We start from the raw sequence: 14,309 nt of genomic DNA on the forward strand, positions 1-14,309 counted from the left end.
CTGTTACAGAAGCATGGTCTGTATAGAATGGAGCCAAATTTACAAAATAAAATTAAAAATAGAAGAATCCTCTTAACCTTTTTTCATCTCCTCAGTTTTCATAGTCAGATATTGCTTATCTAGCTACCCTTTTTTTACTGCACAAGTATCTTCCTGTTGCTTCAGCATGTGCCTGTGAAGCTACAGCTGATGTTAATCAGTTGGTTATATTGAAGATGATTACCTGGTAATTTTTCAGCCCAGATGTTTACAAGGGGCTTTTACGTAATTGAAAAAAAATAATCATAGCAACCAAAAAACCCCTTTGGTATTTGTCAAAAAACCAAACATTTGATACTTCTCAGGAGTGATAAATAATTTTTTGCATAGGGTGTTTTGGGGATATGAAATAACTAAAACTTCTTTTTATTCCTTTAGATCTCTCAAGTTCAGCTTCTAGGGATGGAACACCAACACTTAGCAGCAATAATTCCCCATTGTTTGTGAGTATTTTTCATGTTTCTTTCACATCAGTTCAAATGTTAATGTTTTGAAGGCTTAACATCAATCTTAATTTTTACAGTAGAAGTTTCTATTTTCAAAAAAATGGCACTTTTATCATTAAAATACGATTCTGGCTTGGAAAACAGTTGTACAGTAGCTCACAACAACAATAATTGAACACAAGAAAAAATTTACAAATGTTTTATATAGGCAAACTTTGACTACTGTCATAGCCACTTTTGCTGCCTGAGGAACTTGCTGTAATATACTGTGGAAGTGTAAAGTAACCAACCTAAGAGCGAGAAAATCTCTTACGATCTGAGTGCGAAATGTTAGAAATCCTGGAGACCTGTCCGAGTACAGGAACAGAGCAGAGATCGCCTTGTGTCTGAGAATCCATCTGGTCTCTGTGTTCTAGTCATGCGCTATGTTTTCAGTCATGCTGCTGGCCATTGATTTTTTGGGGAAGGGTGGCATGAAGGATTGGATCCTCATGAGCCAGGATGGAGTGATAATTAGCCTGGGAAGTGCTGTTGTACTCCCTGTACCTGGTTGGGTCTTGTTATATGCTTCGTCTGGGCTGGGTATATGGCTTCTGTAAAATCTCTGTGTCCCCTTCTTAGACGTGTAGTTAAGCTTGTATTATGAATTTGTTGTGTATAGTCTTTCTTACGCTTCGAAGAATAAATTCAGTAGGTTACATTTTAATTGTAGATAAATTATATGGATCAAGTAAAATATGCTTTCTTCCAACAGATAAATGGCCCTAGTAGTTTGTTTGGGTCCGAAAATTACATGGGAATTGCAGGCCAAACTAGAAATGATTTTTCAAATGTTTTTAGCAGTGCAACTGCTAATACACCTGTATCTTCAGCACTTGCGGGAAGAAACCCATTAGAAGGCACACATGAGCTACGACAGGCCTGCCAGTTATGTTTTGTCAAAAAAGGTAAGAGGCCTCTGGACTCAACTGGGTTGATTTTATTAAAAAAATAAAAAGCATACATTTAAAACTTTAGTTTTCATAAAGTGAAATACTGTTGGCTTCTAAACAGTGTTAATCCTGACTTGTTCTTTGCAGATGTAGTACGATCTTATGATTAAGGAACTGGTAAAATGTTTCAACAACTTATCTTCTTTCTTCTTGTCTTTATTTCTTGTCCTAATGGATTCTTGTTTCCTAAAACCACCACAAACCACCACACGCTTTCCCCACCCAGTAGGTGTACTATGTAAGGTCGTTCACATTCTGTATTCACTTTCCTCCCAACCCCCAGGGTACTGTGAAGAATGACACCTTTGCTCAAGACTTAAAAAAAACTTGCAGTACTCTCTCTGATTGGCCATGGGGAATTGAACCGCAGTTCAAAGTACCCGGTAACCTTCACGTCCCATCTGTTTTATTGTTCTTTCAAACTAATTCTAAATCATAATCCTGAGGCTTCCAAACCTTAGTAATAATTAACTCCACTGTATTGACTCAAAGGACCTTAACCAGCATTGGGCTTTAATATAACTAATCTTTTAGGCCTGAGCTATCGCTGTTAAACAGAGCTGTATTCTAGAGGCAAAAGGTTTTATTAAGACTAATCTTAAAAATAAGCATTGTCTTTAAAGTCATAGGTGTCACTGATATTGATATGTACTAATAAAGTGCAGCGTAGTAATGGATCTTATAAAGAATTGTATTGAGACATTTAGAGGGTGACTCTTGTAGTTTTAAGAACTTTTATATTAGTTTAAAATGATTTTTACAAGAAAAATCCATGAAGTGATGTTTGAAAAACCATTAAACATATTCTGTTAACAGCAGGAGCTATAAAATGATGGTGGAAATACTAAGTGCATTCCTATCTTGACTTTTTGTATCAAAGCATCTATTTCTTCTGTTTCCTTGCATCTCTATCAAAGCCTTTAAGTGTCTCCTGCTTTTACTACCTACTTTTGAAATTGTACTGTTCCATCAGCTTCTTGTCCAGAGAAACTGGGTCACGCTCACGTTTTTGTAGTCCCTTAAATAGCAAAATTCACTGAGCATTGCTTGTCTTCAGACTCTCCATCTGATTTCTTCATTTTAGTGGTAATGTAGTCTTCGCTTTAGTGTCATCCTAAAGACAGAGTTTAAAGCTAAGTATATTTTTGTTTCCAAATCCACACAGTTCTGGGATTGGCATTTATATTTTTGGTATGTGTGTACTTCTTACCTAGCGTGTTTTGTCTCTGAACATAGTAGCTGTTCTAATACAATATAAGTTGAAGGTTAAGAGAGCTGTTTACTGACCCTTGTAATTCATCCGCATTGACGTATTATAAAGAAGCAATTTAAGTTTTAAATCAATGTTACGGAAACGTATACTTTGGGATTTGAAAAAAGGCAGCAATTTGTTGCTGTCCCAAAGTAATCTTAAGGTGGTAACACATCATCCCTCCCCAAATAACTTGTGGGGATTTTTTTCTTGCTGAGACTGGTCCTTTTGTAAGTATTCCGTTTTTTTTTCTATTCTGCTCGACATGGCTGTTAATGACTTTTGGTTCTTCAGAGTTGCTGTTGCAAGTAGGAATTCTGTACAGTGTGGTCATGTACTTTGCTTTTGGACTTACATGCCAGTCTGTGTATGGAAATGTTGAAAGTATGCTGCAAGTTATGCAAATATAAGCAATTTGCTGTAATTGTTACAGGTCCTAAATTATTGGATTACGCTTACCATCCCAATTTAGAACATAAATGTAAGAAGGATATTCTAATTGGTAGAATAAAAAACTCTGAAGATAAATCATGGAAAAAAATACGTCCAAGACCAACAAAAACACAGTATGTGGGACCATATTATATTTGTAAAGGTAGGTGTTATAGATAGTAAAATGTTAATGCCTACACTCAAAGTAATATAGTTTAGTTTTTCCACAGTGAAGTATAGATTGAGGTTTTTATTCTTGCTCAGGGGAGGTTGAGAAGGAAGTTCACTGGCTTGCTTGTATTTTCAAAGGCTGGAAGGAGAGACGTATTTTGACCATTAATGTGATTATTTGGAGAACATGCACTGTACTTCTGTACTGGTCTTCATCATGAATAACTTTGCTTCCAAGTGCTGGGCTATTGCTGTCCAAAACAACAACAGAAAAGCATTCTTGTTAGAGTTTTGCTGTATGAACCTCCTCTTATGATATAAGCAAGATGACTCGTGGATTAATTATCAGCTATATCTGATGATATTTAAGCAAAGGGTATTCTGGGTTCTCAGCATTGTAGCCTTAGACTGGAAAAGGAGAGTTGATGGAGGTTGGCATCAGCCTTTCTGAGGAGTTTTACATTTTCAGCAAGTCATTCAGCATAAGGTTTTGCTTCTCTCTGCTAGACTTAAGTGACCCGTTTACAACAGATTTATCTTCTGTATGAAGAACATTTGAAATGGAGATAGTGGAAGTTTTAAGATGATTTTCCAATAAAAGTTGCGTAAAAGCAATGTCATATTCAATGTTACCATTTTAGATGTTGCTGCTGAAGAGGAATGCAGATACCCAGGTCATTGCACCTTTGCATATTGCCAAGAGGAGATAGATGTGTGGACACTGGAGCGCAAAGGAGCGTTTAGTCGAGAAGCTCTTTTTGGAGGAAACGGAAAGATCAACTTGACTGTGTCCCGACTTCTTCAAGAACATCATGGATTATTTATGTTTCTTTGTGAGGTGCTGCTTTATTTCTAATGACACGATAATAATGATAATAAATAATAAAATTCCCTGGAAAGAAATACTTCGGTTCATGTGTGACTATTTTGTAAACTTTGAAATGCATGTTCAATAATAATCTGTCTGGCTTTATATTAGAGACTAGTTGAAGTCTCTGTGAAAATCTTTAAGGTAAGGTATATTTTAAAATGTATAAAATACATACTCTATAATTACCTGTTTTTGTATTCCAGAAATGTTTTGATCATAAACCCAGAATAATAAGCAAAAGGAACAAGGATAACTCATCGTCTTGTTCTCACCCTGCTATGCATGACTTTGAAGACAACAAGTACGTCTGAAATACCATCTCTTTCTTTAAGTTTCAAATTAAAAGCAAAGGTTTCAGGGCATTTTGACTTTCATTTCTTACGTGTTGATTAAATTCTCTTCCTTGCTAAGTGACTGTTATGCTTTGGCAGTATTGATAAGATAAACTTACTGAACAAGGATTGTCTCATATTATTAAATTGAAAGTGAATTATTTCTTTATCAGTGCATTCAAAATTAGTGGTATGCACCCTCATGTTTGAATCTTACTGGTTTTGGTGTCAGTTTGTTAATGGCTTATCTACCTGGTGAGCTGCATTGCTGTAAATAGATGTGTGATGTTAAATTAATATAGGAATTCATAAGTTTGCTCTCTTTGGTCTGTTTTGCTTATTTTGCTGTAGTTTTAACTCAGAACAGTTTAAAGAACAAGTTTACCTTAATTACTCTGAAATAGACCATAGTCCTTATTAATTAATTTGATAAAAAAGTGCTAGGAAAGTGTTTTCAATTACTCTTTGAAAGTTAACAAAGACTTTGTAGTGGTAATAGTGTTAAATAAGCTTTGGAGAATTAATAGACTTACATTTTTATATGATGGAAACGTTAAGTGGGAGCATTTTAATTGCTTTGTTTGTACTCCACTTCCCTATATTGAGGAAACGCTGCAGCTATAAGAGCTAGGCATCAACTCTTTCTTTAATGGTGCTCTTCAAAAGAGTAAGTACTTGTGTTTGTATTTAGGTCAGAATATATACTTGAAAGTGAGCATGATATGCTTTCTCTCTTGGAAAGTAGTGATCCAGCTGGATAAAATTCAGTAGTGCTTAGCGGAAGGGGGACCTCTGGATTTCAGAAGAGTACTGTTCCATGATGGTTTACTCAGCCTAGAAATGATAATTAGATGCTACTTCCTTCTGGAAACTGTTTTGGCTTTCTGATTTCGAATAAAAAGTGTTAAAAAGACTAAGCTGTAAATAATGTTAAAAAGAGTAAGCTATGATGAGGGATGGTTATTTTATGTGTTTTTCCAGACATGAACAAAACCATTTTAAAGAATGTCTAAAACTGACTGTTTTCAAAACAGGTGCCTTGTCCACATTTTGCGAGAAACTATGGTGAAGTATTCCAAAATCCGCCCCTTTCAAATTCGATGTCAGCTTGACCTGTGCAGACATGAGGTGCATTATGGCTGTTTACGAGAGGATAAATGCTTTTATGCTCACAGTCTGGTAGAGCTTAAAGTCTGGATAATGCAAAAGGAAACAGGTAAGTTTGGTAAAATGCGCGCTTTACTCTTCATTGTGATGCCACTTCTTCCTTGTCTCTACTCCCTTCTGAAATTAGCAATTTGGGATCAGTGAATTAACTTAGAATTTGCTGTAATTTTTCGTACAGCATAGTCAATAAACAGTAATGTAAATACGATAAGAAGTGTTGAGTAGGCTACTAGCTATTCCAAAATTAGGAAGTTTTTGATAATAAAAACTGCTCAAAACTGCTAATTATGATCAGATTTTTTTTCTTGAATAAAACTAGAAGTCTTGAGCCGATATTAAATCCAAGTCAAACTTTTTATTTTTAAACCTTCAAAGTTTGAAAGATCCTGATCAGATTTCTTTTTCACAGGGCATTGAAAGAAAAGCTTGAAATATTTATGCCGTTGTTTCCCTCTGTCCCCCAGTACAAGAGTCAAGGTTTTTCCCAGTTGAACCTTTCTTTTAGCTTACTGGCACTCTGATATTTTTATATATTGAGCCAGAAGACAAATCTTTGCAGTTCACTACTCTGTCTCTCATTAGTGTATGTGTTGCTAAAACTTAACTATTATTCTGTTCTTGCTCACGCAGGACATTTTGACTGATTTTGTTGATCTGGCTTGTTTTTGTTGGCTTCTTTGAGGATAACAAATCTTATTACTTCGTTTCTAGATTATAGCTTTTGAATTGCATGTGTCTGTATTTACAGCCCATTCCTTGGTCATGAGTTCCAAACTCTCTGTGACTTACGTGTTTTTTTTTGTTTTTTTTTTTTTTTTTTTTTTTTAAAAAGCATTTAAACTGTTAGCAGGAAATAATTTGTACCACATAACAGTTGCTCATTCTTCCTATCTTGCTCTGCATGACAGCAGTACTTTACATATTTAAGTAACTGTGTTGGATCATGGCAATGCACGGAGGAAAAAGGGAAATGTGGCAATCCCAATGTGTTGCAGTGTTTCTGGCATTATTGCCCCTTTATGTCTGTGATTTATCCTCACCCGTCCTGTTTTTTTTGAAGAAGCTCCTTGTTGCTTCAGCTTTCTAGCTAGATTCTCATACAGGCATTCTGACACAAGATGTCACATTGACCTGAAAATTTTGGAGGAAGAAAGTCAAATAGAGACTTTGCTGATTTCCTGTTCTCTCTCCTGGGATGAGCCTTTAGAAGCTTCTGTGTGAAAGTAACACAGTTATTTTCTTACCAGCTGCCCCTACAAAGCCAAGGATAGCAAATACTTACCATATAATTTCTATTTTGAAGTAAGGGTTGGGTTGTCTGAGAAACTTGATTTTTCCACAGAAGGCATATTTTTTATTTTATGATGTGTTCCTGCTGCCCTCATGCTTCACTAAAGTCAGTCAAAGCTCAGCCTCTGCTCTTTGAATGAGGTTCCTCTTCTGAATGTAAGGTGTGGGAAGTAAAGGAACGCTGCCTTGGGAAAGAAACATTTTACCAACCCTCCAGTCCAGACACAAATGATAGTCTGTGCTTGTGTGAAATTAGAGCAGTAAATATTACAGTGTGTGTGAACAATGTATATCTCTGATGGTAACCTTAGCCAAAGTATTTATAAGATATTTTTTTTTCTGAAACAAAACATAATTAACAGACCTTGTCTAAAAACTTTGTAAAGAAGGCAGGGGCAATCTAGTGTCTGTCAGCTTGCATTTTGGATAGAGGTTTAGTACATTATGTTTAAATAAATACTCGAAGATGCATCTTAACTTATTTGAGCAATCTGTAATTTAAGAAGCTTTTCTGTTTGCTTTCCAGTGTAATGATGTATACAGTATTTCTGTTTTGGAGGCCCTCACAAAATTCTTAAGTGTGTATATATGTGGATGTAAGTGTATATCCACACCCATGAGTGCATGTATATGTATGCAATATATAAAAAGAAAAATAGACAAAAGCTTTGGGGCTTCAGTAGCATTCCAGTTTGAGCATGTCCGGAATTCTACAAAGTCATAAGTGCTCAAGAAGTTTTTCCCTTCCTTTACAGGTATTTCACATGATACTATTGTTCAAGAATCAAAGAAATACTGGCAGAACATGGAAGCTAGTGCACATGGATCACAGGTATTTTCATTTTTCCATTAAACTAATTCTGCGGTGACTTTGATAATTCTTTTTCTATGTCAGTGTGTAATGTAACTTATTTTAGAAATTACTTTTTTAATGTCTTCTTCAAATTATCTCTTTCACTGTAGGCTTTCTTCGGCTTGCTCCATTTACCATACAGTGCCTGCTTTGCAATTCGTTTTTTGCTTTGCTTATTCTGTCATAGACGGAACATAAAGCCTAAGTATAATTTCAAAGTCAGCTGCCATAGGGCAATTAATTTTCTTTCCAATAGGTAGGACTGTTATGTGTTTAGTTTGTATATCTTATCATAGCTTCTGGGTACATGTACCTAAATCAGAAATAAGTTAAATAAAAATGCATTTGTTAAGAAAAGTCGAGTTTGAAATTACAAGCTAAACTATTACAAGGCATGCAGTGTAACATCTGCTTCCGGATGTGTGTCGCAAACTTTTAGCGTAGGGGGGTAATTCATAATTATGTATGGATTTTTTTGCAGATACAAAATACCTTTTATTGTTGTTGTTATTTTTTTTGCCTTAAGATCCTTGGAAACCAAATGAAATATGGATCACTTAATTTGAAGATGAAGTTTGTTTGTGGTCAGTGCTGGAGAAACGGTCAAGTTAATGAGCCAGACAGAAACAAAAAATACTGTAGTGCAAAGGCAAGACACCCGTAAGTAATACCAAACAGTGGAAGATTTTACCACTTTGTCAGCCATTTAAAACCTCTGTTGGGAAACTTTGTTACTGCTTCATAAAGGTCATACGAGGAGTTTAAAAAAACATATTGAAGCAGAACACAGTCATCTCTTTGTAATATGTTAGTAATTGGTAATGAGAAATACTTTGGTGTTTTTTGGTTTTGGGTTTTTTTTGATTGTTATGGTAAAGTTTCAGTAGAATTTAGTTAAATCTCAAATATATGGTGAAAGCCTTATAAGGAACGCTTCTGAGCTTTCCTGGTTCTTCTGTGTACACGGTGTGTCTTTTATGAAGAGTATTTTCTTTCATTGAATGCATCTGTTTTTCAGATGGACCAAAGATCGCCGTGTGGTGCTAGTCATGTCTAATGAACGTAAGAAGTGGATGACCATTCGTCCTCTTCCCGCAAAGAAACAAGTGCCTCTGCAATTTGATGTATGTTAACCCAAAACTAATGTTTTAGTTAAGAAAATGGTGTAACTATACTGGCAATTGGGCTGGTTTCATCAGCTCTGCAGAAATTCCCATGGGAGTTGGGAATATGTTAATAGTGTTTCTACAGAGCTCAGCCTTAGAAAAGCACTGATCTCGCATGTTATTACTGAAACCCTTTCTTATCAGTGGAAGTTAATAACTTTTTAAGTGATTTAACTGAGTTCTTACTATTTCAGATAAATATTTCAGAAATATATCTGTGCTCTGGTAATCTGGTAGGAGGCAAAAAGCAGTCATAATACTTGCTTCCAGCAGTTTGCTTTTTCTAACTACAATATATAAGCTTTTTATAAAATAAACATGATTTTATTTTTCATGTGATATAAATGTCTGATTGGGAGGGGAAACAGTAGCCGAGACTGAAAAAAACCCTATTTTCTACTATCGTCCATTTTACTTTATATTCATAAGGATATTTTTTTTAATTCACGTTCTAGTTGTGCAATCATATTGCTTCAGGCAAGAAATGTCAGTATGATGGAAACTGCTCTTTTGCTCACAGTCCCGAGGAAAGAGAAATGTGGACCTATATGAAGGAGAACAGCAGTAAGTAGAAGAGTAAACCTAACGTTGTAAATTGAACTGTTCTGCTTTTCATTCTTGTTCCTCAATTACTTTTTAACAATAAAGTAGTTTGTGTCCATTTTTTAGATCTTAGAAATAGTATATTGATCCATGCAGCAATATTATTTGGTAGTTATACTCTGTATTGCCATGTGCACACACTAGGATTCTGTTACCAACATACTGGGGGCAAGCTATTTGCAGAAGAATTTCCCCCCCTCCCTCAGCGTATTTACTGGGAATTACTATGCGCTGTCTGTGAATGATAATATCATGGTCTGCAAGAAAGCTGACTAAATTTACCCCAAATTGTAGCACACTTTATAATTAGTACTTCCAAATTCAGATATTGATACGCAGTGGCATAGTTGTTATCTGTACTTTGGGTGCCTGCTCAGAAATGTGTAACACCTTACTTTCCCCTAGATAGGGAGAAATGGCTCTTGGTAAGTAGCCAGAGATTGATAACTGCACTTGGCTCTTATCTCTAAACTGTGTAACTGTCTACATTGCGTCCTTCCTTTTTTCTTCTTACAATAGGTGGGACTAAATTATGCTTGCAAACTCAGTCATTTATCTAGTATTCTCAAACTCTTGCCTTAATTGCTAATTACTTATTTTAGCTTCTGCTCTCATTAGTTCAAGACTTGGAGCAGTTGTATGACATATGGCTAAAAAGTCAAAAGCCAGAAAAAGGAGATGATACAGCTGCTCAGGCAAACAAAGAAAATGGGAAGCAAATTCACATGCCAACTGACTACGCTGAAGTTACAGTAAGTAATCAGTGGTATAATTCTAAGTTCACACGTGTGGGGTTTTTGTAGTGTCATCCCCCCCAGTCAGTAACATACATTGTTGTCCTTACTTTCTTGGTGCTTTCTTAGATCATAGCTAGCTACACTAAATGCAAACTTTAACTGACACTTGTAAAGCAGTTATTCTGAATCCTCTAAAGACAGTGGAGATCATAAACTTAAGGTGATTATTTAAATAGCTATATCTGATTAGATAAACAACAATTTACAGGATAACATAAAGAAAACATTCAAAATGTATTGGGAGCAGTTCTTTGCTTACAGTACTGAATTCTTAATGTTTTGTTTTCAAATTCCCTGTAAAACAGGTGGATTTTCACTGTTGGATGTGTGGGAAGAACTGTAATAGTGAGAAGCAATGGCAGGGTCACATTTCTTCTGAAAAGCATAAAGAGAAGGTTTTCCACACTGAGGACGATCAAAACTGCTGGCAGTATCGCTTTCCAACCGGATATTTTAGCATTTGTGATAGGTATGTGTTTAAGATGTCAAAAATGCTGAAAAAATGACAGTTCATAGTGTAAATAATTAAGGTGATTATTAGTTTTGACATACGTTGTTTCTAGTATTTCTTGCTTTGCATACATCTTTCAACAAGAAATTAAGTAATTAACAGTATTTTAACACGTAGTTTTAGAACTCAGGGAGTGACAAGGTGCCTGATTGTGGAATCAAATTAATTGCTCATTTGATGTTAATAAGAGGTTGCAAGTTTATGGCAGGTGCAAAAAATATTGTTGGTATTACAAGTTTAATTAGGCGCCTGCATATTAATTACCTGTGGAACACAAGAACCGTACCTAGCTGGACAGTGACATTGGAGCTTTTAAGGCAAGTAAAAATGCTGTTAGCATCAAAACAAATCTGTATTTGTTACTGGAAATTGTTTATGAAAGCGTGTAAGAGAACTTCTGAGACCTGTTGGTTTTCCCCAGCATTGGTTGTATGTTTTGCTGCTCCTATTAATTCTTAAATGCAGCCTGTTTACCGGACTGCAGTAGACTTTTTTGTAAATCTGTTGAAAGTTCTTTCCACTGTTGGAATCTTCTTGGAAGGCGAAAAATTTTGGAATCTGCATTCTGGAGTTAAAGATTCAATTTGCTGGTACGGATATCTTTATCACTCCATTTCAAATAAAAGATTTTGAATGTGTTAGAGATCTTGAGAAATTGCATAGCATAAAAACCAACTTATTTTTTGTTTGAGTCTTTGGATGGAAGCTTACGTGCCCGCTTCATTAAATTTTTAAGTAACATTCTAAATGTATTTGATGTTTTGAGCACTAACAGACCTCATATATGCAATATAAAGTGAATGCAAACTGGCATGCTTATAACTTAATACAAAAATCCTATGATAAAATAGATTAAGTTATACTGAGTACTTAAAAACCAAATGCAGTTAACAAAGGGTAATTAAATAATCAGATATTTTTAACAATTGTAGTTCTTTAGCTTAGTAAGTTAAATGATATGGTATTAATTTACCTGATGAAATTAAAGGTTTCAAGCATGAAATGACTCAGTAAAGTAGGAGCATGAAGAACAGAGTGCCATCTCTTGTCCTCTGTAAATACTTGGCAGCTGGGAAAGGAAAATATAATCAAATGCTAAACAGAGTTAATGTATTTAAAAAACATGACCAGAAGAAAGTACCTAGATACAACAGTGATCATGATAATTCTATGAAAACACTATTTGAAATGTGTCTTAACAGATATATGGCTGGTACTTGCACTGAAGGAAACAACTGTAAATTTGCCCATGGAAACGCTGAACTCCATGAGTGGGAAGAACGAAGACAAGTTTTAAGAATGAAGCTCAGCAAAGCAAGAAAAGACCACTTGATTGCTCCCAGTGATAATGACTTTGGAAAATATAGTTTTTTGTTTAAAGATTTAAACTAATACTGAGATGACACATACATCTTATCAGCTGGAAGCATAAACCAGAAAATTTGACAATAATCAAAAGCATGTGACAGAAAAGCTGCAGGTTTTCTGCTTTTATTGGCATATATTGTTCCTCCTGAACAGCAAAATATAGTAGATTTAGGGGGATTGAGCAGACCTGTCTGTGCTCTCATGAAACAGAGTGGTGGTTAAAAAAATCTGAAGTATTACGTGCTTATTCACCTTCTGTTGGACAGAACGTTAGGAAATAGAAGGGGGGGAAGAGAGATTATAATGTCTAGGAAGCCCCCTAGTATCAGTCCTTCAGTTGAAAAACTTCAAGGTATCGAGGTATTACAAAACAGAGTGTTATGGGCTAAGGAGAAAATGATGGATGAAAATTCTTCAGATCTTTTAATGGAGAGGATTTGTTTAAAACAAAGTTTGCTACTTATCTATATGTAGGTTGCTAAAAAGGATTTTCTTATTAAAGATTTTAAACAAAATAACCATTTAACTACAATATATGTTGAATGGGTATTTTTTCTCTATTTGTATGTTTCAATATAATTTACTGAAAAAGGATCTTGGGAGGAAAAAATGTATTAATTTTTGAAAATGAAGTAGTTAAAATTATGTTTCTTGGTCTTTGCTGTTTAAATGATGATTTTGAAAGATTACACTTGTATGTCAGTATTGTGTACTATTGTATGGACTAATGTTGCCTGTAATAAAGAGAACTTTACACAAAGCTGTTTTCTGCATGTAGCCTCTCAGGATTGAGATTTTGTAAAAAATAAACAATGATTTGCCTATTAGCAAAAGCTTGAGCACCTGTAGGTAAAAATTTAAGAAGTTGGTATTTGTGTCTCCAGATGCTTGTTTGCAGTTTTCTGTATTGTCATTAGCTCATTGCATCACTAAAATAACAAAAATGGCCAACTAACTTGCGAAGTAGACAAGCATTTTGGAGCTATGTGGTGCTGGGACGTGTTTTTAGCCTTTTGATTTGGGCATGAACCACCACCTCAGCTGCGAGGCGGGTGGTACTTCAAATTCCATTTCCTCCAGGAAATAGAACAGCATTCATGGGCAGAGGTGACTTCTGACTGGTGAGCTTTTGGGCTTTACAGTCGCTGGAGCTTCTGTTGCATTTCAGCTTCTCTACAGATGGTTCTTTCAGTTTTCTTTGTGTATTCACTTTTTTTTTATTATTTATTTTTAAACTAAGCTTCTTTCAGTCATCTATTCAAAATTGCTAAAGCTAGGTTTCTTTTGTTTCCCCCCCGACCATGACTTCTTCCTCTTGAGATTATTTTTCTCTGTTATTGGCTGACCGTATATAATTAGAAGAGCTTTAAAGAATGACTTCTGTAGTTTGAATGTAGTCATTGGCCATATAGTGTGTATGGAAAGAGTGTTGAACCAAAGTTCACTGGTACCCGCACACATGACAAGCTTGGATGCTGTGTCCCTTTCACTTCACGGAAAGAAAAGCACAATGAATATTAAACCAACAGCTTCAGCCATGGGGGCGCTTGCGCAGTGGCTGTTCCTGAGGGGCTGGGCTGAAGTGTGTTTGAATACTATGTACAGTAAACATACAAAATTAGCTTGGGGCTTGAAATACCACCTGCTGCAATGCTAATTTTTTACCTTGTTTGTAATAAACAGCTTGAAATAGAGTACTATGGACACTGTTATTTCTGTGACAAAACCTGATTGTATTGTGTGCCTTCCTGAATTGTTTTCTGGATTTTATGCTTTCATTGTTCAATGTAAGTGCTCTGTAAATTCTTGGAAGTAATTCTAGACAAAACTAAACATGAAATCCTTGTTCTGTAAGGACGGTGTGAAGTCTTTAATGAGTGCAGAGGGGGCCTGTCGGGGAGTGGCTGCCGGCGGGGCTCGGCCCTCCCAGAAGCGGAGGATTTATTTACGATTATTTACTCACTGATCCTGGTGAAGGGGATTTTAACCACGTCCTGCACAGGCAGCAGGAGGCGAACG

The 14,309-nt window shown here is 35.7% G+C and overlaps 1 protein-coding gene across 2 annotated transcripts in view; it reads left to right on the forward strand.

The window, feature by feature from the left end:
* The window catches only part of ZC3H7A (zinc finger CCCH-type containing 7A), a 29,896-nt gene extending 15,752 nt beyond the window's left edge, over positions 1-14,144 (forward strand). Inside the window, exons 11-23 of one of the 2 annotated variants that reach the window (XM_054211546.1) lie at positions 418-482; positions 1,240-1,432; positions 3,163-3,324; positions 3,974-4,170; positions 4,407-4,504; positions 5,570-5,751; positions 7,748-7,824; positions 8,372-8,505; positions 8,864-8,969; positions 9,467-9,575; positions 10,233-10,366; positions 10,717-10,880; positions 12,125-14,144. In XM_054211546.1, coding sequence (XP_054067521.1) covers positions 418-482; positions 1,240-1,432; positions 3,163-3,324; positions 3,974-4,170; positions 4,407-4,504; positions 5,570-5,751; positions 7,748-7,824; positions 8,372-8,505; positions 8,864-8,969; positions 9,467-9,575; positions 10,233-10,366; positions 10,717-10,880; positions 12,125-12,314 — 1,811 coding nt within the window. In that variant the 3' untranslated portion in view covers positions 12,315-14,144. Of the gene's footprint in view, positions 1-417; positions 483-1,239; positions 1,433-3,162; positions 3,325-3,973; positions 4,171-4,406; positions 4,505-5,569; positions 5,752-7,747; positions 7,825-8,371; positions 8,506-8,863; positions 8,970-9,466; positions 9,576-10,216; positions 10,367-10,716; positions 10,881-12,124 lie in introns of those variants that run through there. The other variant, XR_008468017.1, reaches the window with a different exon arrangement.
* The last annotated feature ends 165 nt before the right edge of the window (positions 14,145-14,309 follow it).

Source organism: Rissa tridactyla, chromosome 8 (genome assembly GCF_028500815.1).
Source record: "Rissa tridactyla isolate bRisTri1 chromosome 8, bRisTri1.patW.cur.20221130, whole genome shotgun sequence".
NCBI classification, from domain to species: Eukaryota; Metazoa; Chordata; class Aves; order Charadriiformes; family Laridae; genus Rissa; species Rissa tridactyla.